This window comes from Esox lucius, chromosome 2 (genome assembly GCF_011004845.1).
Source record: "Esox lucius isolate fEsoLuc1 chromosome 2, fEsoLuc1.pri, whole genome shotgun sequence".
Lineage (NCBI taxonomy): Eukaryota > Metazoa > Chordata > Actinopteri > Esociformes > Esocidae > Esox > Esox lucius.
Window position 1 is genome coordinate 38387902 of NC_047570.1, and position 27685 is coordinate 38415586.

Consider the following 27685-nt stretch of genomic DNA (forward strand, 5'->3'; position numbering starts at 1 on the left):
TAGGAGTAGTTCTATAGTTTTACATCCCATCACTGTGACTCAAACCCATGCTGTAGGAGTAGTTCTATAGTTTTACATCCCATCACTGTGACTCAAACCCATGCTGTAGGAGTAGTTCTATAGTTTTACATCCCATGACTGTGACTCAAACCCATGCTGTAGGAGTAGTTCTATAGTTTTACATCCCATCACTATGACTCAAACCCATGCTGTAGGAGTAGTTCTATAGTTTTACATCCCATGATTGGGGACTAGGTACGCCAGTGCATCCCATCACTGTGACTCAACACTGGGAATACCACAGACTACTGCCACTAGATTTAACTCCTTTTCACACCTCTGGACCCTTGCCATAGAGTACAGCAACAATTTCAGTTGCTTTTAATATTGGTTCCATGTTGGTTTGGCGCTCTTCTCTGGCTTTCTGCTTGTGTGTCCATCCCTTTGCCTCCAGCGCCTCCTCCCCTCCAGTCTCTGGGCCTCCCCTGTGGCTACAGAGAGGGAGTGGAACTTGCAAACAGCACTTCATCTGTTGGAGTGACAGAGAGATGCATGCTGGTAGCAGACAGCCTGATGCTTTTGTCACCCTCGGGTACCACTCAGCATGTCTAGTAGGGAATTAAATCCTTCCCTTAATGACTAAAAACTCTCCTTTGCAGTATGCAGGTACAGGAAAAAGAATTAAAAGGAGTTGAAACATTTGGGGTAGGAAATTATTAGACTGATTACTAAAAGACCCAAAGATAAAAACTCATAAGGACAAGAAATGCATTTCACTATAATAAAACTTCAAAACACCTGGTTTCTGAGGTTAGGACTTGGGTTATAATTATAGTAAGAGGTAATCTCTAATGGAGAAATCTGTTTAAACAAATCAGTTGAAACATTGAATAGTAAGACATTGTTATGGTTCAAATATAATTACAGTAAATTATTGATTGTTAAAAGTAGTTCCTGATTTTGGGTTTCCGTCAATGATTATTTGAATTTCATGTGCTGGGCGAGTCTTTATTTCCTCTATTTCACAAACTTTAAAGGAAATTACCCAAAGATTTAAACAATTTTAATATTGTAACCATGACTATCGGTTGTTATACAAGATGGGGTTTTGGGTAATTAACTATTAGTGAGCTTGGATTCCCACAAAACATCTTACTATGGCTGGGAATTGGGCTGGGTGTTGTTTTTTAGTGTCTGATTGGTCAGTTGGTTTGTGGTCTCTGGGAGGCTCCTCATTGGTATCAGATATTTAGCAGAGTAATTTAATTGGTTCACTAGACGTCTAGAGGAAGAACTGTGTTCCATGGTACCCTGGCAAAGACCTAAAACACAATCTTCCTCACATCCAGCCTCCTTGCCTGCAGCTTAACTCTTCTGAAGGTCAAAAGGTCCCTCTCGTCATACTTGTGAGCAGCTAAGAGACAACCAAGGACCCACAGACATGTTCACGGTAGAGCGTAGGACATGTTCACGGTAGAGCGGAGGACATGTTCACGGTAGAGCGGAGGACATGTTCACGGTAGAGCGGAGGACATGTTCACGGTAGAGCGGAGGACATGTTCACGGTAGAGCGGAGGACATGTTCACGGTAGAGCGGAGGACATGTTCACGGTAGAGCGGAGGACATGTTCACGGTAGAGCGGAGGACATGTTCACGGTAGAGCGGAGGACATGTTCACGGTAGAGCGGAGGACATGTTCACGGTAGAGCGGAGGACATGGCTGGGCTCAGCTTCCACCGGAGGTCGCAGACCAGAGCAATGTGGTCAGAAGGGTGCGAGACGCTGGGCAAGGCCTGACAGGTGGTGACCTCCTGGTGGTTGGGCAGTGGGATGACCTGGTCCACCTGGAACACCCGTGGCTCCATGAAGATGTAGTCCAGGCAGCCGTGGAAGCCACCCACATAGTTGGTGTAGGCGGGCTCCCCGCAGGCGCTGCTCAGCCGGAAGGGGTTGGAGGCGTCCATGGGACAGAGCTCGTCTGGCCCGTTGGAGCTCCAGTCGGGGTGGCTTTGGGGAAGAGCTCCCTGGCACATCAGCTGGAAGACCCCAGAGGAGGGGGTGCTGTTAAAGTCTCCGGAGAAGAGGAGGGAGGCGTCCGGGTGACTCTGGGTGATCACATGCTGGAGGTGTTTCAGAGCCACAGAGATCTGGACCAAACGCACATTCCCACCTGCATCACAGAACCCATAGGACAATGTAACAGAAAGGTAACAGAACCGTTAGAACAATGAAACAGCAAGGTAACAGAACCGATGGAACAATGAAACAGCAAGGTAACAGAACCGATGGAACAATGAAACAGCAAGGTAACAGAACCGATGGAACAATGAAACAGCAAGGAAACAGAACCAATGGAACAATGAAACAGCAAGGTAACAGAACCAATGGAACAATGTAATCACACAGAACAAGAATCCAGGCAACCCTAGTTCAGCCGGACCCCAAAAGAAACCCGGGTCACCCACGTGAAAGACTGTGTCGTTAACCACTACACCACGGAGCTGTACATTTGATGGGTGTCAGTATAGACTGAACAAATCCTCTTTTGCCATTGGCCGTTTTAACAGTTAATTGGCCATTCGTGAATGACATTGATACAGTTAAAACTGACTAACGTTTCTTACTATGTATTGCGTTTGCCACTGGCCTTTTTAACAGCGTACCAGCAAGTAATAAGCTTTACCGGTATCTACTAACCTACTGGAATAGAACAATTTAATATCAAAGGATGAAAAACCGTTAGAAAAATCTATAAACACAGAACTATTAGGACCGTTAGAACAATGTAATAACACAGGGCATAGAAACAGAAAAATCTATAAACGCAGAACATATAAACCATTAGAACAATCTGGAACAATATAACTAAAAGACACATTTACTCGTAACTAGCAGCCAAGGGTTAGTACATGGAGAGGTCACTAGTTGTAACTAGCAGCCAAAGGTTAGTACCTGGAGAGGTCACTAGTTGTAACTAGCAGCCAAGGGTTAGCACCTGGAGAGGTCACTAGTTGTAACTAGCAGCCAAAGGTTAGTACCTGGAGAGGTCACTAGTTGTAACTAGCAGCCAAAGGTTAGTACCGGGAGAGGTCACTAGTTGTAACTAGCAGCCAAAGGTTAGTACCGGGAGAGGTCACTAGTTGTAACTAGCAGCCAAAGGTTAGTATCTGGAGAGGTCACTAGTTGTAACTAGCAGCCAAAGGTTAGTACCGGGAGAGGTCACTAGTTGTAACTAGCAGCCAAAGGTTAGTACCTGGAGAGGTCACTAGTTGTAACTAGCAGCCAAAGGTTAGTACCTGGAGAGGTCACTAGTTGTAACTAGCAGCCAAAGGTTAGTATCTGGAGAGGTCACTAGTTGTAACTAGCAGCCAAAGGTTAGTACCTGGAGAGGTCACTAGTTGTAACTAGCAGCCAAAGGTTAGTACCTGGAGAGGTCACTAGTTGTAACTAGCAGCCAAAGGTTAGTACCTGGAGAGGTCACTAGTTGTAACTAGCAGCCAAAGGTTAGTACCTGGAGAGGTCACTAGTTGTAACTAGCAGCCAAAGGTTAGTATCTGGAGAGGTCACTAGTTGTAACTAGCAGCCAAAGGTTAGTACCTGGAGAGGTCACTAGTTGTAACTAGCAGCCAAAGGTTAGTACCTGGAGAGGTCACTAGTTGTAACTAGCAGCCAAAGGTTAGTACCTGGAGAGGTCACTAGTTGTAACTAGCAGCCAAAGGTTAGTACCTGGAGAGGTCACTAGTTGTAACTAGCAGCCAAAGGTTAGTATCTGGAGAGGTCACTAGTTGTAACTAGCAGCCAAAGGTTAGTATCTGGAGAGGTCACTGGTTGTAACTAGCAGCCAAAGGTTAGTACCTGGAGAGGTCACTAGTTGATGCTAACGTGGAGGTGTTACCTTTGGGATGCCAGTACAGGTGGGTGTTGGCCACACAGATCTTCTTGGATGGTTCGTTCTGAAACTGAAGCACACTCACCTAGAGAAAAGAGAATGGAAGGTTTTAGCCAAACTGAGCGGAGAGTTCAATGTGCACAGTCATGATGAACCTGGTTTAATGATCAGTAGCAGACTTATCAACGATATTATACAGCATAAGTGTACCTGTAGCGTGGTAGATCTCTGCACCACCTTGTCCTTCAACGTCGGGTTACTGTTGACTCTGTCTAACAGCTCTTCATGTAGACGGTCTGACGTCAGGGCCTCACTCAGCATGATGTCATGTTGACTGAGAAGTTTCAACTTTGACCTCCTGTAGTAGGTTGCCAAGCCCTCGTGTTGCCTTTCCTTGATCCTGAAGACGCCATCGAAACCAAACGCATCCAGAGCCGGAGACAGACTGTCAGAGAACACGCTCTTGTCAACTTCCTGAAGGCAGATGACGTCGGCGTTGTATCCCGACAGTTCTTTTTTTATAAGACTTTGTCTGTAGTCCAGCTCCAAAGCATACGGGGCGCAGTAGGGGTACAGCACGGTTTTGGAGAGCTCGGTCTGTGCATAAACATCCGCGAGGATGTTGTATGACACCACTCTGACGGTGAAGTCGTCAGTAACCTTGTTTGTGTACATGTGTCTGTTGTCAAACGTACAGGTGCCAGGTCCCGCCTCGACTGTAGCGACAGTTACCAATTCCTCCTCCACCCCACACCTTTTACCGTCTCCCGGCGTGCATGTCAGTTTTAGTTTACAGCCAATGTCCATATTGGAGGGGATAAACACCCTTTCGTTCCCCACCTCAACCCAACCCTCCTCTCCCCGACCACGTTCATCACCCGCAACGGGCGCCCTCTCTTTGAACCATTTAAACCGACAGTCTTTCAGATCCCCGAATTCTACTTCAAGCCTCGGACACACGGGGAAGCCGGCCAGAAGAGATGCCGGTAGCTCTGTCGTAGTAAACGTGGGAGGGTTCCTTTCCACTGTGTACTCGCGGTTTCCAACGTGTAACACCGCACCATCCTGCCACGCTTCGGAGTTTATAGCATCCTCTGGTACAACGTCTCCGTTATAGTATAACCTCACGGATACAGCGGGATCTGGGGCTTCTGTGGGCGAACCTTTGTTTTTCTTGGATTTCTTCGCTTTCCCCTGTCCCTTGATTAAACTGTTCGCGATCCGTGCCAGTGCTTTGCCAAGCTCCTCGGTCTGATCCCTGAGCATTTGTTTATTGCTACCATCAAGGGCGAAAGAAATGGTGAGCTTGGATTCCGACGGAACACATCTTACTACGGCTCGGTTCATTTTTCTGTAAAACCGATATATTATGTTGTAGTTCTCTCCCCTAATCGAGACTGCAACTTTGCTTCGTAGAAATAATCTAGACGCGGCTATCAAAGAGTTAAACATAAGGCCCAAAGTATTTCAGTTGTCAACAGCACGAGAAGCAAGCTAGGATGCATCAGTGGCTGGAAGAGCGAAAGATGTAAACTGAAACGTCAGAACGGCAAGAAACCAGTAGGTTTTCAGATAAGCAGATTCGATTCTGTTCATTTGATTACTCTAAAGGGGTAAACATTATTTTGTTGAATTACCAGCTCACTACAATTTTCAAGGATCGTTTCCACAATAGTGCTAAACATGCTATAGAAACTCTGTGATAGAACCAATGTTTTTTTTTAATAATTAGTACGCATTATTCAGCAACAACTCCTTCCTTTTTTAAACTGTGGAAATATTCTAACATCAGATACCGCCACCTAGTGGACTTGTGATACTCCGCAAGGCATGGCACCACGACTTTTAAATGGATTATTTTGGGCAGATCAGAATCAGAAAGAGTTTTATTGCCAGGTAAGTTTCACAACAATCAAGGAATTTGTTCTGGTCCGTTGGTGCAACAATTTATACAAAAGCAATAAGGGAAATAAGAACACAGGACTGAGCATAAAAACAGTAGACTGAGCATTCATTAATTACTGAAAAATTTGTAAGGTGCAAGATTTATCCAGTTGAGGGTTGTGTGTGTATGTGGGGAGGGGTTATATATTTTTCCAGTTGGTGTACAGGGAGAAGAGTAGGGGAGACAGGATGCAGCCTTGAGGGGAGCTTGTCTCCATCAGACTAGCTGATGGTCAGGGGGTCGGACAGGTGCTTCCCCAGCCTCACATGCTGCCTCCTGTTGGACAGGAAGGCTGTGATCCACCTACATGTGGACTCTGGCACAACCAGTTGGGAGAGCATTTCTTGGAGAAATTATGGAATGATGGTGTTGAATGCGGAACTGAAGTCCACAAACAGGATTCTGGCATGGGTTCCAGGGGAGTCCAGATACTGGAAGATGAAGTCAAGAGCCATGTTGACCACATCGTCCCCAGACCTGTTGGCTCTGTAGTGGATATAGTAGAGGGTTGTGATGGTCTTGAGGTGGAACAGCACAAGACGCACAAATGACTTCATAACCACAGAGCTCAGGGCCCCAGAGCAGGTCCAGTTCACCCAGGGTCTGAGGAGCTCTGTCAGCCCGGAGGGCTTAGATAGTGTGGGAGTGATGGCCTTGTCCCAGGATCTGCTGATGGGCATGGATGGCGTGGGAGGGATGGCCTTGTCCCAGGATCTGCTGATGGGCATGGATGGCGTGGGAGGGATGGCCTTGTCCCAGGATCTGCTGATGGGCATGGATGGCGTGGGAGGGATGGCCTTGTCCCAGGATCTGCTGATGGGCATGGATGGCGTGGGAGGGATGGCCTTGTCCCAGGATCTGCTGATGGGCATGGATGGCGTGGGAGGGATGGCCTTGTCCCAGGATCTGCTTAACTTTCCAATACCACCAGGAGTCATTGGAATTTTTAAATCTTATATTCTAATTGTATGTTTTGCAATACATAATAAACATTGAAATTAGAAACAATTAGAGAATTACAGTATATAAAGTATATATCGACAGACAGACAGATAGATAGAAAGAAAGTTCCATAGATAATAGGTTGATTGTCTGATTGACAGGTGAAGGTTCAGATTGGGACCAGAGATCCAGTCCAGTCTCTGTTTAAAAAGGGAAGAGGTTACTCTCGTTATGTCAGAAAAATCAGCAGCCACCTCCACCTGCTCCCCCTCATTGCCAACAACACCCAGTGGATGAGAGAGGAGACCGAAAGGTGCCTTCAAAAGATTCACTTTTTGCTGAGTGATTTGGGTGATGGAATAAGCAAAATCACAGATGTTCAGGCTGTCAACTGGAAGCTACAACGCTTCTTTATTTCCATTCTAAGGACTCACCTGCTACACATTAACTCAACCAACCAAATAATGCATCCACGAAGACTGAAGAAGCAAAGATAGAGTGCATTTCAGAATCTTTCTTCAATCAAACGCATTGTAGTAGTGAAGGAAAAGGGCCAACACCAGTCATTCAAACGGATACCAGAAGATGATGTGTTGTTGGTGAGAACCAACCAGATAAAGATTTCCAGTGCTCTCTTAGCTGTGATGCCAAGGCGGTCAGGCCCTTGTTCCTGGCGAAGGTGCCTTTGGAAATTATTTAAACCCCTTCAATTTCTCCACATTTTGTTGGATTATAGACTTAATTTCTAATTGTTTACCTTTATTTTGGCCATTGGTCCATACACAATAACCCATAATGACAGTGCAAAAACATGTTTCTAAGGCACACTCATGTCTATATAAGGTCTCACACTTTGCAGTGTGTCAGAGCAAAACCCCCAAAAAAGGTCCAAAAAGAACTCTGTAGACGTCTCAGAATAGTGTCAAGGCATACTTATCTCTGGCGAAGTGCATGAAAAAGGTTGCTAAAGCGCTGAACGTTTCCAGGAGCTGAACGTTTCCAGGAGCTGAACGTTTCCAGGAGCTGAATGTTTCCAGGAGCACTGTCGTCTCCATTACTGTGAAATGGAAGGAGTTTGGAACCACCCGGACTCTTCCTGTTGAGCAGGTGGGCGTGGTCCTGAAAGGGACTTAGAAACATGTTGAGACCAGTTCAATTCAATAAACTGCTCTGCATCCAGTCTCCAAACAACCAGTTTTATAACATGTTTTATTACCGTTTGCAACCAATATACTGGTCACCAGATTTTCTTATGGTTCTGTTGGTTGGGAGATTACGTTAGCCCTAATGTTAGCCCTAATGACGTCACCGGTCTTCTAACACCACCGCCCGTCTCATTCGTTCATTTCACCTGTTGTCTTGTTTAGCGCACCTGGTCCTCATTCTAATCATTTCCCCTGCCTGCTGCAGGGGGAGGAGAGGCAGCAGAGGGCGCAGTCGTCACAATTGCACTGTTATTAATCTGATTTTCTTTCAAAAATAAAGACCAAATAATAATTTTAGTAATAATAATATAGTATTTCTTTATTTAAATATTTTACTAAATTATTTATTTGTCGAAATTTGACAACGAACATTGCAGTAAAGGAACTCGTGGTGCTGGGTAGCATTTGATCCCAGATCTGAATATTAAATACAATATAAAATACTGAAAAATAGAACACAGTAGGTATGCATGCGCATATTATCAATTTAAGATTATGTATTATTTATGAAAATACATTTCCACATTTTATGTCACAACATGAAATCAAAATAGATTTAATTATGAGTATTTGCCACTGATCCACACAAACTCCATAATGTAAAAGTGAAAAATCAAATGAAAAAGAAATTCTAAATTATTTACATATGTAAAAATAATTGCTTCATTGATTGCATAAGTATTTGGTTGTTGGATTGCGACCTTTGATAAAAGCAATTTTCAACTCTTTCCACATATTCTCAGCCTTTTGCCACGCTGAAAGAAGCACTCAGGATATGAATTGGCCTCGTTGACACAAGATCAACAGTTTGAAATACTTCCGGTGACCTGAAACTCTGCATTTGTTGGGCAGAAAGGGACTCTAGATTAAAAGGTTTTAGCTGTTGGGCAGAAAGGGACTCTAGATTAAAAGGTTTTAGCTGTTGGGCAGGGAGAGAGGGGAACAGGGATAGAAAATACACACACGCTGTAGTTCACAAAGCTACAAAAGTACAAAAGTCAGATTATCAAAGACAGATTTGCATGGTGTCTTTCTGTTTGACCTTCTGAAGAATAGCTTGCAACAACTGTCTTTGTTTTGGGCCAAAACAACAGACACCTGTACATACGCTGGAAGAAACACACTCTTCAGCCTTACACCTCGATTGAGCTGAAAGGCACCCAGGCTGCCTGAGTGAGCCGGCGGAGTCTGACAGAGATGTAGAACATTCGTTCTCCTTGCTATGAGGCACACAGTATTTACTGCCATCTGCTAGTCATTGGAGGTACAGAGTGTTGACACCTCTGAGTGACTCAATCTGGTTTGATATTTTGAAAGACAGTACCATCCAATGACTAGCAGATGGCAGTGTTAACCAGATTCTGTGTAGTCCAGCCTATTACAGACCTGCCTACACATATACTGTCAACTCACAGTATGTTTTGTAGTTCACATAATTGCTCACACAGACAAGCCATTTCTAAAATTAATATTAAAGTTGTAGGATACTTAGCAGATTTTGCACTGAACAGGGGCAACAAAAGACTGGAACAGTTGTGTAATGCTAAAAAAAAAAACTGGTGGAACATCTCAAAACTAATGAGGTCAATAGGCTCTGTGCACAAGCGTATGGACGAAGTTCCGCTTTAGCCAGATGTTGGCATATCATTTTCCGGTTTACTTAAGGCGATCACCCGCGTCGCCCAAAATTTCAGTTTTTAGTAGATGTCTCCAAGACTTGCCTAAAATAAGCATTAGTGATGTCCATCGAATTGTTGATGCCTGGTCCCCTGCTCCAACAAGCAAGCAGAACAAGGGATTCAAACTCTACGTATCGAGTTATCTGCACAACTACAAGGGTTTACTGTGCTAAGCTAGTTAGCGATGTGTTCCTTTTTAGTGTAGTATTAGGCAGGACAATAGAACGCATAAAAATTCACCCTAGCCTCAAAAACGGCAAAAGAACGCTGGCTGAGCTGGAACGCTAGCGCGTCCCCATAGCAAGTGAATTGAAACGAACCGTCGTTTAGCCTCTTCTAACCTGAATGAAGCTTAAAATTCCATAGCCTCAAAAAAGCACCAAAACAGGTTTCCTCTTTTATTTTACTACTGTACCTCATTTCACAACGAAACTGAAAAATAACAACTGGCATAGTAAGTAAACATCTGGTCCTATATGGTATTAATTGCGCTTAAACCTGCGTTATGTGGAAGTATATAAAAAATCGCCTTATCTGACTATTTCTAGTCAAGCGTTTGAAATCATTGAATGGCGCAAGCCATATTTTATTACAAAGAGGACATTCACCTGATTAAAATGATGCCCCACTTGTACCTTGAAACTTAAATGAGTCACGTACATTACATTTCTTTTTTATTTTCATCTGGTTGTGAGTTTAGGTGTTTACTAATGCGGATGCGTATTAGTAAGTAAACCGGAAACTGCAATACAGACTTCTAGACAAACTATGCTGGTGCACTGAGTCTATTGGCAACAAGTCAGTAACATGATTGGGTATAAAAAGAACATCCCAGACCGAATAAGTAAAAGATGGGGAGGGGTTCACCACTCTGTGAAAGACTGCGCAGACAAATTGTGCAACAATTTAAGAATAATGTTTCTCTGCAAAGACTTTGGGGATCTCATCATCTACGGTACATAATATAATTAAAGGATTCAGAGAATCCAAAGAAATCTCTGTATGCAAGGAACAAAGCCGAAAACCAGTACTGGATGGCTGTGATCTTCGGGCCCTCAGGCAGCACTGCATTAAAACCAGATAGGATTCTGTAGTGGAAATCACTGGTATGGGCTCAGGAACACTTATATGTCTGTGAACACAATATGTCGCTACATCCACAAATGCATGTTAAAACTCAGCCATGCAAAGAAGAAACCAGATGTAAGACAATGCCAAACCACATTCTCCACGTATTAAAAGTAGTAAAAGAGTCTGGGTGCTAAACTGGCCCGCCTGGAGTCCAGACCTGCCATCCATTGATAACATTTGGTACATTATGAAATGAAAAATATGACAAAGGAGACCCTGAACTGTTGAGCAGCTGAAATCATATATCCAGCAAGAATAGGAAAACATTTAACTTTCAGAACTAGAGCAATTGGTCTCTTCAGTTCCCAAACGAGTATTGTTAAAAGAAGAGGCGATGCAACACTGTGGTAAACATGCCCCTGTCCCAACTTTTTTCAAATGTGTTGCTGGCATCAAATTCAAAATGGGCATGTATTTTTCTAAAAGCAAAAAACTTTCACATTTTCAACATTTGATATGTTGTCTTTGTACCCTTTAATTAAATATAGGAATAAACTATTTGCACATCATTGCATTCTGTTATTAATTGCATCCCAATGTTTTTGGACACAGGGATGTATATTATATAGAGCCAGAAAAATAATGAAGCAGTTAAACCACAGTGTCCCATTGTGGTTATCAGTCTCTGTAAGGATCCCAACATCAGTTTTATCTTCAGGGCTCTTTGGGTCCTGTGTATCGCTCCAAAGAGTTTGCTTGTAAATTCAAATGGGTCTAATGACAGAGTTTTTAAACTTCATCTATAGTTTGGGATTTTATCATAGAAACACTCTATTGTCCCAGATTCAGATAACATATTATCTGAAAAATAAGATTATCTCTTTCAGCTTGAAGGAAGTTGCCAACTAGCATTTGAGCAATTTCTAACTGGCATTACCGCAATGAGTGCAAATCTTTTGGAACACCTTGCAAAACTAACTCTAACTTCCTTCATACTGGATGCAGAGAAATAAAATTAAAGACTCACTATAATGTGATGTTATACAAAGTAGACTCTCTGATAATGTGTTGTTATACAAAGTAGCCTCCCTGATAATGTGATGTTATACAAAGTAGACTCACTGATAATGTGTTGTTATACAAAGTAGCCTCACTGATAATGTGATGTTATACAAAGTAGCCTCACTGATAATGTGATGTTATACAAAGTAGACTCCCTGATAATGGTACACAGAGTAGACTCACTGTAATGTTATGATCATTTTAGGACCCAAGAAACAAAGAGTTTTGTTGGCAGATCTCACTGTGAACTTTGACACCTGCATGGTCGTATCCCAAAAACTGCAAGAAATCTCGGCGTTACCCTTGACCCTGACCTCTCCTTTGATGAATATTTAAAATATGTCTCAAGAGTTGCTAATTTTCATCTTCGAAACATCTTCAAAAACAGATGCAGCAAAATGTATCTGTGCTTTTGTTACTTCTAGATTAGATTACTGCAATGCTCTTCTTTCCGGTTACCCTGATAAATCAATAAATAAACTTCAATTAGTGCTGCACACAGCTGCTAGAATCCTAACTAGGACAAAACAATTTGAACACATTACTCCAGTACTAGCCTCTTCTCACTGGCTGCCTGTTAGGCTAGGACGTTGTTGTCTCTGTCCTTGTCCATCTGGTCATGCTTCCGACCTGGACTAGGTTTAAATAGACTCCAGACTCCCACATGCATTAATTAATTATTACAATTAGTACTCTTAATATGTTCACCCGGCACAGCCAGAAGAGGACTGGTCACCCCTTTGAGCCTGGTTCCGCTCTAGGTATTTTCCTAAAATTCTGCATTCTTAGGGAGTTTTTCCTAGCCACTGAAATTCAACACTACTGTTGTTTGCTCCTTGGGGTTTAAGACCAGGTCTTTTGTAAAAGCACTTTATGACAACTGCTGATGTAAAAAGGGCTTTATAAATACATTGATTGGTTATATGGAGTAGACTCACTGGAATGTTATACAGAACAGACTCACTGTAATGTTGTATGGAATAGACTCACTGGAATATTCTAGACCATTCCATCTCCTGCAACAGGTTCCACTCTTTTTTTTCAGCCAGTTGTGTGTGTTTTATCCATTTTTACTTTCTAGCTAATTTACACACTGAAACCAAACTCTGTTTTGAATCCTCTGACTGTTTCAGCATAACATTGTTAGTTCCACTGTGGATAACATTATCTCCAAACTCTCTGTATTTGACAGTTTCACACTTTGCCAGCTCTAACCTCAGATTGCACTCTTTGTCGTCCTCTGGTAAACAATGCATGATCGCCTGCTGATTTTTTAAAATATCTAATATTGCAGGTAATGGAATCGCAGATGACTGGGATTTTCTGCTGCTCACCCTTTTTTCGGCTGTTTGGCCCAATCCCAATGTCCACACTCACAGACTCAGACTTTGAAGCACGTTCTTGCTAAGTCTGTGACGGCTTAGGGCTGTCCCACTGTCTGTGACGGCTTAGGGCTGTCCCACTGTCTGTGACGGCTTAGGGATGTCCCACTGTCTGTGAGGGCTTAGGGCTGTCCCACTGTCTGTGACGGCTTAGGGCTGTCCCACTGTCTGTGAAGGCTTAGGGCTGTCCCACTGTCTGTGAGGGCTTAGGGCTGTCCCACTGTCTGTGAGGGCTTAGGGCTGTCCCACTGTCTGTGAGGGCTTAGGGCTGTCCCACTGTCTGTGAGGGCTTAGCACTGTCTGTGAGGGCTTAGGGCTGCCTCACTGTCTGTGAGGGCTTAGGGCTGCCTCACTGTCTGTGAGGGTTTAGGGCTGTCCCACTGTCTGTGAGGTTTAGGGCTGTCCCACTGTCTGTGAGGGCTTAGGGCTGTCCTCTGTCAAATCGTCAAATGTGTAAGGGCTCTCTCGCTAACATTTTGAGCCCTTTAAGCACCCATTTCATAAGTCTGCATTACTGCAGACTTTGCCTGAGGGAATTACCCACAGTTCATAGCGTTGTGACATGTAACACAGGGGTTACCAGGGGAAGCCCAGATGTGAGAGAAAAATCCTGGAAAACCCGCCTTATAAGAGAAGGAAGAACGGTTAACTACACAACTACACTAAACCTACATTAACAAGGATATGAGATGGCACATAGAACACATGAAATCAGAGGAATGTAATCACCTTATTACACACCTAGTATAATCAACTATTAATTTAAATATTTTCTTAACAATGCTGTTTTTACAAAAAATGGAACACTGATTACTGACAAATATAGATTGTTATTGACCTCTCGTCCACTCTGTTGGGAAAGAGCCTGCAAGACTTGTAAATCAGGCAGTCTATTAAGTGCCTTGGCCGCAAAGAAAGTAAAAAACAAAATAAAACGTCAAAAACCCACAAGAGTGTGCAACATGCTTCAGCGTCGTCAAGGTAACATAATAAAGTCACAAAGTGCTGTCCCATTACTATTTACAGCATTTAAAACCCTCGCAGCCTCTTGCACCCACTTACCAGGTGACGTCAGTTTAGTCTGGGAGGGTTCAGGGCTTAGGGTTTAGGGGGGACATGGGGATTGGGCCTTAGACAATATGGATTTGTAGTTCTGGTAATGGTTGTTAGAAAATATGGATTTGTAGTTCTGATAATGGTTGTTAGACCAATATGGATTTGTAGTTCTGGTAATGGTTGTTAGAAAATATGGATTTGTAGTTCTGATAATGGTTGTTAGACCAATATGAATTTGTAGTTCTGATAATGGTTGTTAGACAATATGGATTTGTAGTTCTGATAATGGTTGTTAGACCAATATGGATTTTTAGTTCTGATAATGGTTGTTAGACAATATGGATTTGTAGTTCTGATAATGGTTGTTAGACAATATGGATTTGTAGTTCTGATAATGGTTGCCAGGCTGCACAAACCTACTGAAATCAGTCTGTCCTGTTCTCCTCACCCTGGTTTCCCTCTGGTTTAGTTTGTGATCACATTGAAGGCCTTCCAGTTGACCCCGTGAACCCCCTAGTGGCTACATAGAGAAAAACACCAGTCTAAAAATTACTCCTCAGCCACTTAATCTGCTGTTATATAATATGTGATCAAAGGGAAAAGTATGAATGAAATCTACATGTTGCAGAAATCACGTTATTTCATGAGTCATTTGAACTGTTGTTCTTTAGCTTTGCTTAGTCAGCAGTGTCGTGCTGTTGGCAAACAATGGGAAAATATGACATTAAGGCTTATATAAGTGTGGTTTAGACAACCTCAAGCCCAGAAACTCACAATGAAAACTGAAATGCTGATTGATCAGTTTCATTTCAGTGGAATTCCACAAATTTTAAGAGAATGTGCTGCATTTATACAGATCTATTTGACTTGTTACATTTCTTTAAAAATAAAACAGTTGGCTACAAGCACAACTCTATGGTCAATATACACAAACAAATGAAGAAAATAACCGTAATTGTGCTGATTAATATTATGAATGAAATGTAAATTATTTGATTACGAAAAAAGTACATGTTTTGGGCATCGGTCAGGGTTAAGGTCAGGAGGTCACAGAACTCATGGTCAAATAGTGACCGGTATGCAGGGCATGTGCCCAGGGGCCCTGACCTTCAGGGGCCCCAACTGATTTTGTCAGTCTGTGTAGAACTGTAGGAAATAAAATGTAAAAGCTCAAATATCTGTCTGCAACCTATGGAAGAATTGCAGGAATTGAATTGCTGTCAAGAAGTAGGGGGTTCCCTGGGGCCCCAACAGACTAAAATCTATAATTTAAAGGTGTAGGTCACTCCTCTGTACATTGTGGCCTTGTTTTTTTTGTCGTTTTTGTTATAAGGGAAATTATTTGTAACATTTTGTTCAGTCATCACTTTCCAATGAATAATTAGCTTATGTGTTATGGAATTTAATAACTAGCTACAGTTCACAATGAATAGTGGTTGATATCAAACTTGCAATTTAACCCTGGGATTCCAGCAAGGGAAGGTTGCTATGGCATGTGCATCTTTATGTTTGGAGTGCCTTGTCTTGATCTTCAACTCTTCAGTACATGCTATACGTTTCTACAATTGGGCATAGCCATAATCAAACATTTGGAGGAGAAAATGAGGGAACACATAAAAATAAATAATAAACATTTAGTGCCTAGAAATGATCCAAAAGAATAAATCAATCAAGTTTATGGTTAAAGAAAATCCAGTTTTACATCAGCAGTTTTGTGCTTTAAAAGATACCTAGCCTGAAACCCCAAAGAGCAACAACCACAACAACTGATCCACAGTGGCCAGAAAATCCTCCATAGTAGGCCAAAAATTAAGAAGAAACCTAGACAGGAACCAGACTCAGTCCTCTTCTGGCTGTGCTAGTGTATATTATATCACATCAATGTTTCTCCATGTTCAGTGGGGCCGTAAATCAATAATTGTGACTGATCTTCACACAAATTCAAACAGTACAAAAAGAGTCAAAAGAAATCCACATAAAAATAAATTGGAATAATGTGTATAGTTCTCTGTTATACTAGTACATGCATTTATTTTGCGTCCGTCATTTAGAAAATAGACCAGCTTGCACAGTCCTTTAAATAGTCCTGGGTTCTAATTTTGTTCTTGTCCCCTAACTGCCAGTTTCAACAGTCAATGTCTAAATTATGCCAAATAGGCTATTTACATGTTTTCTTTCTGCAGTAAATGGAACATGATTCAGCATTTTAGGATACCACATCAGGGACCTGGGGCTGTCCATCTGGGTGCCAATAACCAGTAATCGGCAGGGTTCATACAGGATTTTATAATAGGAAACAATTGTTTATTTTTATGGTGGGGGAGGGGTTGTACAGAAAATGAAGAACATATCAAATGTTCCTCATGATTGATATCAAGCGAAACTGTTGCCCAACAGAAACTACTCCCTCAAGCTCTCCCCTTCCTCTCTCCTCTCTCCTCCCCCTCCTCACCCAATCTATCTCTCCTTTTCCCTCTCTTTACTCTCCCTCTCTCACTGACATTTAGGATTGTACTTCTGTTGGTCACATCAGATTGGGCTCCACCTTGGAAGCTTTCCACTGCAACACTGTAAGTTCCCTAATCACAGCGCTGTGAGGGGTTAACAGGAGTTATGGCCCTGATGTTACACACACACTAATATAAATATAGAATTGACTGTACGCAGGCCATGATTACACTGAAGACACATCGATTAGCACCCTGCAATCCTCAGAAATCTCATTCATGGTAAACACCACGGATGTCATGTTAATCTAGAATAATCTGTAAATAATGTGATAATGAATCACATCATGAATGATAAACAGCTGATATCCAGTTGTTCCAGTAATCATGCCACTGTGTGGTTAGTCATCCTATAAACACATGCATAAATACACATACACACACATACGCAAACACACACATACGCAAACACACACATACGCAAACACACACATACACAAACACACACATACGCAAACACACACATACGCAAACACATGCTTAAATTCAAACGCACAAACACGCACATGCGCAAACACACAAATACACAAACACCTACATGAAAACACACACGCAAACACACGCACAAACACACACATACACACACACACACTCAAAAATGCATGCATACAGATATGCATACACCCACACACAAATACACCCACAAACATGCGCATACACACTAACACATAAACGCATATGCAGAAATACACAGAAACACTGAAGCAAACACCTAATTGTATATTCATGCATACCCTGACACATTGGGCTGAGGGAAAACGATGAACTGAATCACACATGTAAGGAAGATGTGAAACCTAAGAAGATGATAACAGAACGTCATGTACCAATGTACTGTGGTTTAAAAGCAAGAAGTTTAGGTAAGAGAGACAGCGTGAAGACTTTGTCAATGTGTGTGTGTGTGTGTGTGTGTGTGTGTGTATGTGTGTTTGGAAAGAGAACCAGTCTGAACCTCTCAGTAAGAACTGATAAGAAATTAATGTACATCTAATGAAAGTCTTACTTCAGGGGGAATTACAGTTTATTTTAGTCGCTTTGGTACTATTTACACAGGTATGTTACAATATTTCACCACTCTTAGAAAACAAAACAGATCATCAAAAAAGCCCTTTTTTCAAAACTCTAAGCACATCTGACATTGGCTGAGTACAACAAACTATGCCAAACACTGTGTGGAGTTTTGGCCAGGTGGAGGCCTGCCTCATCAACATGGATTTAGTTGTGCTAGTTCACAGCCACTCAGTCTGTGGTTTTGACCCTGTTCGGGGGCTCTCTGATGTACTCCTCTGCCTTGCACATGCTCATGTTCCATGATGAAAGACATTGTCAGTGTTCACATGGTTAGATGGTTAGATGGTTACCAGTTGTGGTACTGCTGTGGATGGCAGTCATGTCCTGTTTATGATTGCCATCCTGTACTGTATTGTACACAGGCAATGTAGAGGTCTTTTTTTAAACATGTCTTCCATTGTTTGAGACTAATTGATTGTTACAGTGACTAAACAGAGATGTTCGCTTTGTGTTGCGTTTTATTGACTTGATTATAGTTCACCTTAAATGTAATGGTGAGTCAATGATCTAGCGGGGAAACGTTTGCAGACCAAATGAAAGCAACATCTCTTTTGAATGCAAGATCTTGTGGGTTACAGGTGTGATCAGTTTGGAGTTTTGAACAAACAGTTTGGGAAAACCTCAGCATGCTATTGATGATGGTACCAACGCTGCTACTGTGATATACTGTACATTGTCAGCAGGGAAGCAGAATATCAGTATGAGGAGGTGATGGGCAGCAGAATATCAGTATGAGGAGGTGATGGGCAGCAGAATATCAGTATGAGGAGGTGATGGGCAGCAGAATATCAGTATGAGGAGGTGATGGGCAGCAGAATATCAGTATGAGGAGGTGATGGGCAGCAGAATATCAGTATGAGGAGGTGATGGGCAGCAGAGGTCCGAGGAGGTGATGGGCCGCAGAGGTCCGAGGAGGTGATTGGCAGCAGAGGTCCGAGGAGGTGATGCGCAGCAGAGGTCCGAGGAGGTGAAGGGCCGCAGAGGTCCGAGGAGGTGATGGGCAGCAGAGGTCCGAGGAGGTGAAGGGCCGCAGAGGTCCGAGGAGGTGATGGGCAGCAGAGGTCCGAGGAGGTGAAGGGCGGCAGAGGTCCGAGGAGGTGATGCGCAGCAGAGGTCCGAGGAGGTGATGGACAGCAGAGGTCCGAGGAGGTGATTGGCAGCAGAGGTCCGAGGAGGTGATGCGCAGCAGATGTCCGAGGAGGTGATGGGCAGCAGAGGTATGAGGAGGTGATGTGCCGCAGAGGTCCGAGGAGGTGATGGACAGCAGAGGTCCGAGGAGGTGATTGGCAGCAGAGGTCCGAGGAGGTGATGGGCAGCAGAGGTCCGAGGAGGTGATACGCAGCAGAGGTCCGAGGAGTTGATGGACAGCAGAGGTCAGAGGAGGTGATGGGCAGCAGAGGTATGAGGAGGTGATTGGCAGCAGAGGTCCGAGGAGGTGATGGGCAGCAGAGGTCCGAGGAGGTGATGCGCAGCAGAGGTCCGAGGAGGTGATGCGCAGCAGAGGTCCGAGGAGGTGATGGGCAGCAGAGGTATGAGGAGGTGATGGGCAGGAGAGGCCTGAGGAGGTGATGGACAGCAGAGGTCCGAGGAGGTGATGGGCAGCAAAGGTCCGAGGAGGTGATGGGCAGCAGAGGTATGAGGAGTTGATGGGCAGGAGAGGCCTGAGGAGGTGATGGGCAGGATAACAGCTGTGTTCAGAATGCAGGTGATCCAGAGATGGTAACAAATGAAGCCATGACCTTTGAAGACAGATGGGAGTTTGGGGTGCGAAGAACACAGTCAGAACACAACCGGCTCTCAGTAAATCTTGAATAGAAAACATGGAGAGAAGGAAAGATATAGAGAAGTCCAAGAGGAAAAATAATATTTAAATATTGTGAAAATGATCTACTTTGTGTTTTATTAATTGAATTTGTTTAAGTATATACAACACATCTAAAATATATTATATATCTCATCTGTCATCTTTCTACTACAGCAGTCTCTCATCTCTATATTCTCGCTTTGTCTCATGTCTCTTTCTCATATCTCTTTCATATACATCGAGTCCCTTGTCCCAGACAGTTACCCAGAGACCACAGACAGCTAGCTCATCATATGCATTCTTTTCATAGTCAAACCCAGAGGTTCACCTGAAACCGGCCACAAATCAACTATGGGTAATTGATGAGTCATATTGTTCATTGTCTCCTTTTTAAACCCTATTTGGGGAAAAGTGTCATTTTTTATCCCTTCAAATAAAGAAGCATTTCTCATCCTCAGTCCTGGGGACCCCAACTCTTGCACATCCTCGGTTTTGCCCTGGCATTAACCAACTCTCAAACAACCCTTGTCTGTTTGAATCAATGCAAGCATTCACATGGAAGGTGCACCTGAAATATACTTCTACTGTCCTAACCAAACTTTAAAGGAGATTACAGTATTTATTACAAAAATAAATGTTCATTGAGAAACAGTGAGACTAGGTCATTATCAACAAAACATTTGCAACTAAGTGACAGTATGTATTTAATTAAGTTAAATAAAGCGCCTTAAGGAGACAAGATTGTCTGAATTTAATTATTGCAGGATTAATGAATATTGGCTGATATGAAGATATAACCAATAAGTGCCTGACCTGCAGAATGACATTGTGAAATCATGATTTGGAAAAACAGGGAAAAATATAGAAAGCAGAAATAAGACTCATTGTCTTTATCTGAATCATGTTTGATGTATATTTAGATCAATCTGTATAATCTTTACCAGGAATCCCTTCTCTCTGTTCCCCTCCACTACCTTGAAGACGTGGATGGAGGGACAAGCAGCTTAAAAGTTTCCCCAACGTAATAGACCTTCATGACATAACGCGTTGCATCATGAACCCCAAAGTGAGTTATGATTAGTTAACCCTGGTGTTGCCAGGAACTCACTCCCTCTGCTCCTCCCCCATGACAGAACACACGTCTTTGCAAAATAGGTGAGAAGCTTGTCAGGGTGAGGTATAAATCATCTGGGCTCAAGAACAGAAAGTACACAGGTTCTCCAGCCTGCAGCTGAAGACAAGCAGAAGATAACCAGAAGACAACCAGAAGATAACCAGAAGACAACCAGAAACATTAGACTCTTTAACAAGACAAAGCCACTACCAGAAGCAGAAGACCTGAACCTGCATTAGACTCCAGTATAATTTTTTAGAGTGTGTTGTAGTGTAATCCAGGATGTCTCGCCTCTCTGTCCTCCTGTTCCTGACGCTGGTTGCTGTGTTATGGTGTGAGCATGCCCAGAGCAGAGCTGTGACGTGCTCTAACCGCTGCTGCTCCTTCATCGAGGGCTTCCCTGTCCGTTTAAAGGAGCTCCGCACTGCCTATTCCAATATCCGAGACTACTATGTAAGTACTCAATACTATAGATTACTAATTTAATACTCTGATGTCATATACTACACTCTACAATACTACACACTACAATATTATACTAGACTATACAACTTAACTTTATCGTACTTCTATAATATTCCATGGTATATTATATCACTATAATGTAAAGTACTACTTTATAATGTACTATAATACTTTACTATACAGTATTGTACAACTTCACTGTAATATACTATACTGTTTGAATATACAATACTATATTGTTTTACTATAATGTATTATACTATACTGTACTACATTTATTCTTAGTCCAGCAGTAGTCCAGCATTAGCCCAGCATTAAACAAGGATTAGCCCATCATTAGCCCATCATTAGCCCAGCATTAATCCAGCAGTAGCCCAGCATTTGCCCCGCAGTTAGAGCATTTGACCAGCAACCTAAGGTTGCTAGTTGGAATCCCAGAGACAACAAGGAAAATATCTTGTTTTTCTGTCCTGGAGCAAAGCAGTTCTCCCTAATTATTCCCATGTTGTTGTTTGTAGAGGAGTTCACAGTTATCTTACCTGGTAAAAAAGTATAAAAAATACAAATAACAAATTGCTTAACACTGACCTAAATTACTTTACAATACTATATTATACTGTACTATAATTAACTTATTTCTGTGTTGTTATTAACAGATTATACAACAGTGTATGTTTTCACTCCACTGAACTGTACTATTTGACTTTACAATACTTCAATATACTAATAAAAACACTTTAAAATACTGCACTATAATGTACCATAATATCATGTACCATGATAGAAAAAACTATAGTACTTAAGTGCTTTCTAAATACTAGGGACCTCAAAAAAGCAGATATCTGCTAAGTCAACGCTGAAAGGAAAATACAGGTGTTAGTGTAAGAACCCAGTCTAATGGTAGAATGACAGTATACACCATACTATACTGGCATGGCTCAGTTCCCTGTTTCAATAAAGATCAAAAGAATGATAAAATAACAAGGTTCTCATGATACCCTACTCTATATCAGAGATGATCAAAGCAGAAGTGACCCCGAATCTTAAAGTGAATTATGTTTTCAAATCTGCAGGAATGCTTTATCCAGATAGGAGCATTTAAAGTTAATCTGCTCCCATATGAAATATCCCATTATACAATTCATCAGGAAACCTTGGGGCTAACAGATTTAAAACCTAAAACGTTCTTCTCATTACCTTTCAGAATTACATAACTTCTTCATGCACGCCCACTGTGTCCTGCGCACGTGGCCAACAAATGCTTGATTTGATGTAAAACAGATACGACACCACAGAGACTAAACTTTCTCTGTGTTGTTCTCAGGAGGCCAATGATGCTCTGGAGACGGCTCTGCTAGATGAAAGCCTTCTACACAACTTCATGGTGAGTTCAAACTGTCTCCATTAAATTACTGTAACACTTCAGAATATGTCTTCCACCTGAAACATTGTAGCTGGTTGGGATACTGGCTATGTCTTCCACCTGAAACATTGTAGCTGGTTGGGATACTGGCTATGTCTTCCACCTGAAACATTGTAGCTGGTTGGGATACTGGCTATGTCTTCCACCTGAAACATTGTAGCTGGTTGGGATACTGGCTATGTCTTCCACCTGAAACATTGTAGCTGGTTGAGGTGAAGACCATCACTCATTGATGCTTGAATATTTAGAAGCTATTATGAAAACTGTCCTAGGTTTACAGATATTACATGTCTTTTTTAGATGAACTTCCACTGTGTGCTCATCTTGAGTTGGGGTAATTTAGGTTTACTGAAGGGCTGTTAAGGTTAATTTGAGTCAATTATAGTTTCAGCATTGTCAATGCAGTTACTCCACTTTTCCGGTGGCTGGGTTAAGACTGAAAAGCGTTATTCTTTCAGTGTGTTAAAAACGTCTTTACTTCCTCTTCAGAGCCCTTTCGGTTGTCACGCCATAGACAGGATCCTCAAGTTCTACCTCGACACAGTTCTACCCACAGCTGTGAACAACAACCAAACGCATAACGACCTAAAATCTCCAATCGACTCAATCGGAAACATCTTTCACGAGCTGAAGAAGGAGATGATCCAATGCGTAAGTAGCTTGGTTCAAAACTGTACGAGATGTTGTAAGTGTGTTGTAAAAGTGTCTAGCTGAGGTCACAGGGTGTCGCTGAAATTATATTTGCTTAGGTGGTGTTTCATATAATTTATTTTGTGGCCAAGCCAGTCTCCCTTCCTGGAAACATTAGAGTTTGGGAGCGACAAGTGTTCAAACCCAAGCATGTAATACTGGCTAGGGTACATTAGCTAACTTTTATCCACAACTCTCCCACGCTACACAGAAACTGACAGAGATATGTTTGTTTCAACAACTCTGTAGTAGCTGCCAACAGTTTGCAACTAATTCTGCAACTAGTGGTGTGACAGTGTACTACGAACACAGTACTAATCTCTATCTTTCATTTTCCTCCTCCTTCCCTCTCTCTACAGAGGAACTATTTCTCCTGTAAGAAACCTTTTGACATACAGGAGTTAATCTCTTCATATAAGAAGGTGAGAAACTGTGCGTCTGTCTGTATTCAAATGCTTGGATGTGTGTGTGTGCTTCTTCTAATGTGATTGTGTGTCTGTCTGTGTTCAAATGCTTGTATGCTTGTGTGTGGTTCTTCTAATGTGATTGTGTGTCTGTCTTTACTCATATGCTTGTACATGTGTGTGGTTCTTCTAATGTGATTGTGTGTCTGTCTTTACTCATATGCTTGTACGTGTGTGTGGTTCTTCTAATGTGATTGTGTGTTCTGTGTGTTCAGATGGAGGCAAATGGCCTGTATAAGGCTATGGGAGAGCTTGACCTGCTCTTCAACTACATTGAAGAGTACCTGGTGTCCAAGAGACGCAAACAGTGACCTCTCATCCCTGAGTGGACCAATCAGAAAGAAGCAGAGGCGGAGCTGGAGAGACAGAGAGCTGCATCAGTGTCTGCTAATTAACTCAAATGCAATGTAAATGATCGGGCTGGCCACTCCCCTCTACATTACATTTCATCCAGAGCTACTAACAGGAACTATTAGGGTTAAATGACTTGCTCAAGGGCTCATTAATGTTAGTCTTTAAAATTGTCAGCTTGTGGATTCAATACCAGCAACATTTGATGACTGGCTGAACCTTTTGCATCTGCCCTGGGTCCAGCCTTAACCTCTTGCCACTAACCTTTAACCTATAACTTTGAAATACCTGGAATTCTTGACTTTGTTGAAGAGCAGAACATGTGTTTTGCATTGTTACTGTATTGTGAGTTATATCATTATTGTAGTTATTTATGGTTCAAGTTGAATCACAGACTGCTGTGCCGTTAATGTCAAACAAGCCCTCTTCTCTCTCTTTGGTTCTGAACCACATTTTGCCTCAGATGAATCATCAGTATGGTTCTTATTAATGAGTTATATTAACTCAAAGCACTGCAGGCACGTGCTTCTGTGGATGTAGGATTATTGTACTACCGAAAGCAATTTTGTGATGAATGTGTAAAAACTGAGATGGTGTAGACAGGCCCCTGTTTTATATATACTGTCCAACACCGTGGTGTCTCGTGGACTGGTCTGCAGTCATTGCTTTATTAGACATGATTATGTTACTAGTGCATTGTAACTTTTAAATGTAGCCTATATTTATTACCAATATCAGTATTGACTCAAATTATATATGTCTGTGATGCTGTGGAATATATCACCATGATGTTTGTACTAAGTATTTATTAGACAATGTGAATGTGTTTATTTTGTATTGAAGACTAATGAAGTCCCTACATGCCAGTGGTTCCCAACTCCGGTCCTCGAATACCCCCAACAGCACACATTTTTGTTGTAGCCCTGGACAAGCACACCCAATTCAACTCAATGAGAGCCTGATAATTAGTGGACAAGTTGAATCAGCTGTGCTTGGCTTGGGCTACAATGAAAATGTGTACTGTTGGGGGTACTTGAGGACCGTAGTTGGGAACCACTGCTACATGCGACCAGCTATCTAACAGCTGGAGTGGCAGAACCCAACAAAGATGGCAGAAATAACATTTTTATGATCACTTTAATGTATATTATCAGCATATCAACATCAGCCTGCTGCTCTCATCCTGACCCACAGATTAATGTTTAATTAATCTATTGGTGCCTTTATTGTTCAGTACTTATAAATATCCTCTTGGAATGTTTGTTTAGTAAGCCATTCTCAGGTGTTTCTATATGTTAGTGAGGTAGATTGTTTATTTTCTTTTTATTTAACCATGTTTAAACCAATGTTGTTATTTAACCATTTTTAAACCAGTAATGTTGCAAATGTTTTATATTTTTTTATTTTTTTACTATACTACAGTTTTAAAATAAATTATATACTTTTTGAACAGTTTTCACTTTAGTCCTTCATTTAAACAGCGAAATGTCAAGGATCTTTTAATGTGAATCTATATTTTATTATATTATTCAATAGTCCACTGATCATACAATCTAAAATGGGAACACAGCCCATTTCTGTGGGGTGTATCCCCCACAAAAACATGATTTTTTCAGTGAACAAAAAACATAGTTTGAAGGAATAACTCTGTTCTCTCCCGATACACAAGTTGCCACTGTTCCACTGATAAATTAACATACTTTTTAAAATTAAAGTTTAAATTTAAAGATTTCGCTTGTTTTAAGATTCCACTGGATCCGAGTCAAAGTGTCAATTGCAAATGTTTTATTTGGCGCTCTTCTCTGGCTTTCTGCTTGTGTGTTTCCGTCACTGTGCCTCCAGCACCTCCTGCCTCACCCCCTCAACTCCAGCCTCTCGGACTCCCTCGTTTTTACAGAGAGGAGGATGAACCTGCCTCGAGCACCTCCTCCCTCACCCCCTCCACTCCAGCCTCTGGGCCTCCCTCGTGTTTTCAGAGAGGGAGAAAAACTTACACAAGAAAATACAATGCTTCCCGAAAGTCTGCGTACCCCTTATGCAATCATAGATTTGTTAAGGGTTCACCATTAAATATTCTTATATTCAGAAACAGTCTTTTTTAATCGGACATTAGTTTATAGTTACCAGTTCCATGGTTTAGAGAAAATCAGGCTGTTAGTAGAAATACTTAAATGAAAGGCATTCTGGGATGGTTGATGGTTTTTTGATGGTTTCAAAAAAGAACGAAACTGCCCATCTTAACTTCACCTGAGAGCACCTGGACAAATGTAATGGTTTCTTTCTCTGGACAGATGAGTCCAAAATTGACATATTTTGTCCCAATCAAAACTGCTACGTTTGGCAAAGACCCAACACTGCCTACCACCAAGAGATCCTTATCCCATCCTTATCCCATCCTTATCCCATCCTTATCCCATCCTAATCCCATCCTTATCCCATCCTAATCCCATCCTTATCCCATCCTAATCCCATCCTTATCCCATCCTAATCCCATCCTAATCCCATCCTTATCCCATCCTAATCCCATCCTTATCCCATCCTAATCCCATCCTTATCCCATCCTAATCCCATCCTTATCCCATCCTTATCCCATCCTAATCCCATCCTAATCCCATCCTTATCCCATCCTAATCCCATCCTTATCCCATCCTAATCCCATCCTAATCCCATTCTAATCCCATCCTTATCCCATCCTTTATCCCATCCTAATCCCATCCTTATCCCATCCTAATCCCATCCTTATCCCATCCTAATCCCATCCTAATCCCATCCTTATCCCATCCTAATCCCATCCTAATCCCATCCTTTATCCCATCCTAATCACATCCTTATCCCAGTCCAACGTGGTGGAAAGGATAACCTCTACGGCTGCTTTTCCTTCTCTGGACCTGGTTGACTGCACATAAAGGGAACCATGAATTCTGAGCTAAACCAGGAGATTCTGGAACAGAACGTCAGACCATCAGTTAAGGAGCTAAAGCTCTGCAAAAAAAGTTGTCTTCCAAAAAGACAACAACCCAAAGCATTCAAGCACATCTACCAAAGAATGGCTCAAGAGAAAGGCAGTACATGCCCGACAGCTCTAAACCTCACTTAATTGGGTTCTGTTAAGAGGAGTGGGCAAAAATCCCTCAAAAAAGATGTCAGTGACTGATCTGTAGCTATAGAACACGTTGTTCGCTACTAATGGAGGTGCCACAATCTATGGAATGGAGTTCACATATTTTTGCACACATGAAAACTTTTTTTTTACTTTTTAAAAAATTAACAACTTTTGTTAAATATACAATGAAAATATATAATGTTTTTGTTTGATTGCTTTATTTGTAATGTATTTATTATAAATTGTGGTTTATACGGGAGTTAATAAAAATATTTTCTACAAGAATAATGACCATCCCTGTAGGGTTTTAGATACTTTCAAGCAAACAAAGTGCTTATCCGAAATTCTTTTAAGTATCTCATGTACATAAGTATTCAGACCCTTTTCTATGACACTCCAATTCAGCTCAGATGCATCCTGTGTCATTTGATCATCCTGGAGATGTCGGAAGAACTTGATTG

The 27685-nt window shown here is 41.9% G+C and overlaps 2 protein-coding genes across 15 annotated transcripts; one reads left to right on the forward strand and one right to left on the reverse strand.

Moving 5' to 3' along the window:
- Nucleotides 1-1048: 1048 nt before the first annotated feature.
- On the reverse strand, nt 1049-5363 carry pde12 (phosphodiesterase 12). The gene is made up of 3 exons (XM_010874623.4): nt 4101-5363; nt 3897-3975; nt 1049-2171 (listed from the first exon to the last, which is right to left on the reverse strand). The coding sequence occupies exons 1-3, from the start codon at nt 5340-5342 to the stop codon at nt 1699-1701; spliced, it is 1794 nt and encodes a 597-aa protein (XP_010872925.2). The 5' UTR covers nt 5343-5363; the 3' UTR covers nt 1049-1698.
- A 9-nt stretch (nt 5364-5372) lies between these two features.
- Nucleotides 5373-25055, forward strand: il10 (interleukin 10). 14 transcript variants are annotated; one of them, XM_034287626.1, is made up of 9 exons: nt 5373-5450; nt 5683-5786; nt 7764-7884; nt 16740-16802; nt 18491-21181; nt 22518-22577; nt 23106-23267; nt 23666-23728; nt 23986-25055. In XM_034287626.1, exons 5-9 carry the CDS (start codon nt 21011-21013, stop codon nt 24079-24081), a joined length of 552 nt encoding a protein of 183 aa, XP_034143517.1. In that variant the 5' UTR covers nt 5373-5450; nt 5683-5786; nt 7764-7884; nt 16740-16802; nt 18491-21010; the 3' UTR covers nt 24082-25055. The 14 variants fall into 14 exon arrangements, with proteins under 14 accessions (XP_034143517.1, XP_019910418.1, XP_010872889.1 ...); XM_020054859.3 differs by having other exon boundaries at nt 5424-5786; nt 18491-19969; nt 20559-21181; XM_010874587.4 differs by having other exon boundaries at nt 5424-5786; nt 18491-19969; nt 20596-21181.
- The last annotated feature ends 2630 nt before the right edge of the window (nt 25056-27685 follow it).

Coding starts and splice junctions, on each gene's coding strand:
- pde12 (XM_010874623.4), bottom strand. CDS start 5,342: ATGTTTAACTCTTTGATAGCCGCGTCTAGATTATTTCTACGAAGCAAA. Junction 3,976..4,100: donor AGAGATCTACCACGCTACAG/GTACACTTATGC, acceptor TCTTTTCTCTAG/GTGAGTGTGCTTCAGTTTCA. Junction 2,172..3,896: donor CCTGTACTGGCATCCCAAAG/GTAACACCTCCA, acceptor TCTGTGATGCAG/GTGGGAATGTGCGTTTGGTC.
- il10 (XM_034287626.1), top strand. CDS start 21,011: ATGTCTCGCCTCTCTGTCCTCCTGTTCCTGACGCTGGTTGCTGTGTTA. Junction 23,268..23,665: donor AGAAGGAGATGATCCAATGC/GTAAGTAGCTTG, acceptor CTCTCTCTACAG/AGGAACTATTTCTCCTGTAA. Junction 23,729..23,985: donor TAATCTCTTCATATAAGAAG/GTGAGAAACTGT, acceptor CTGTGTGTTCAG/ATGGAGGCAAATGGCCTGTA.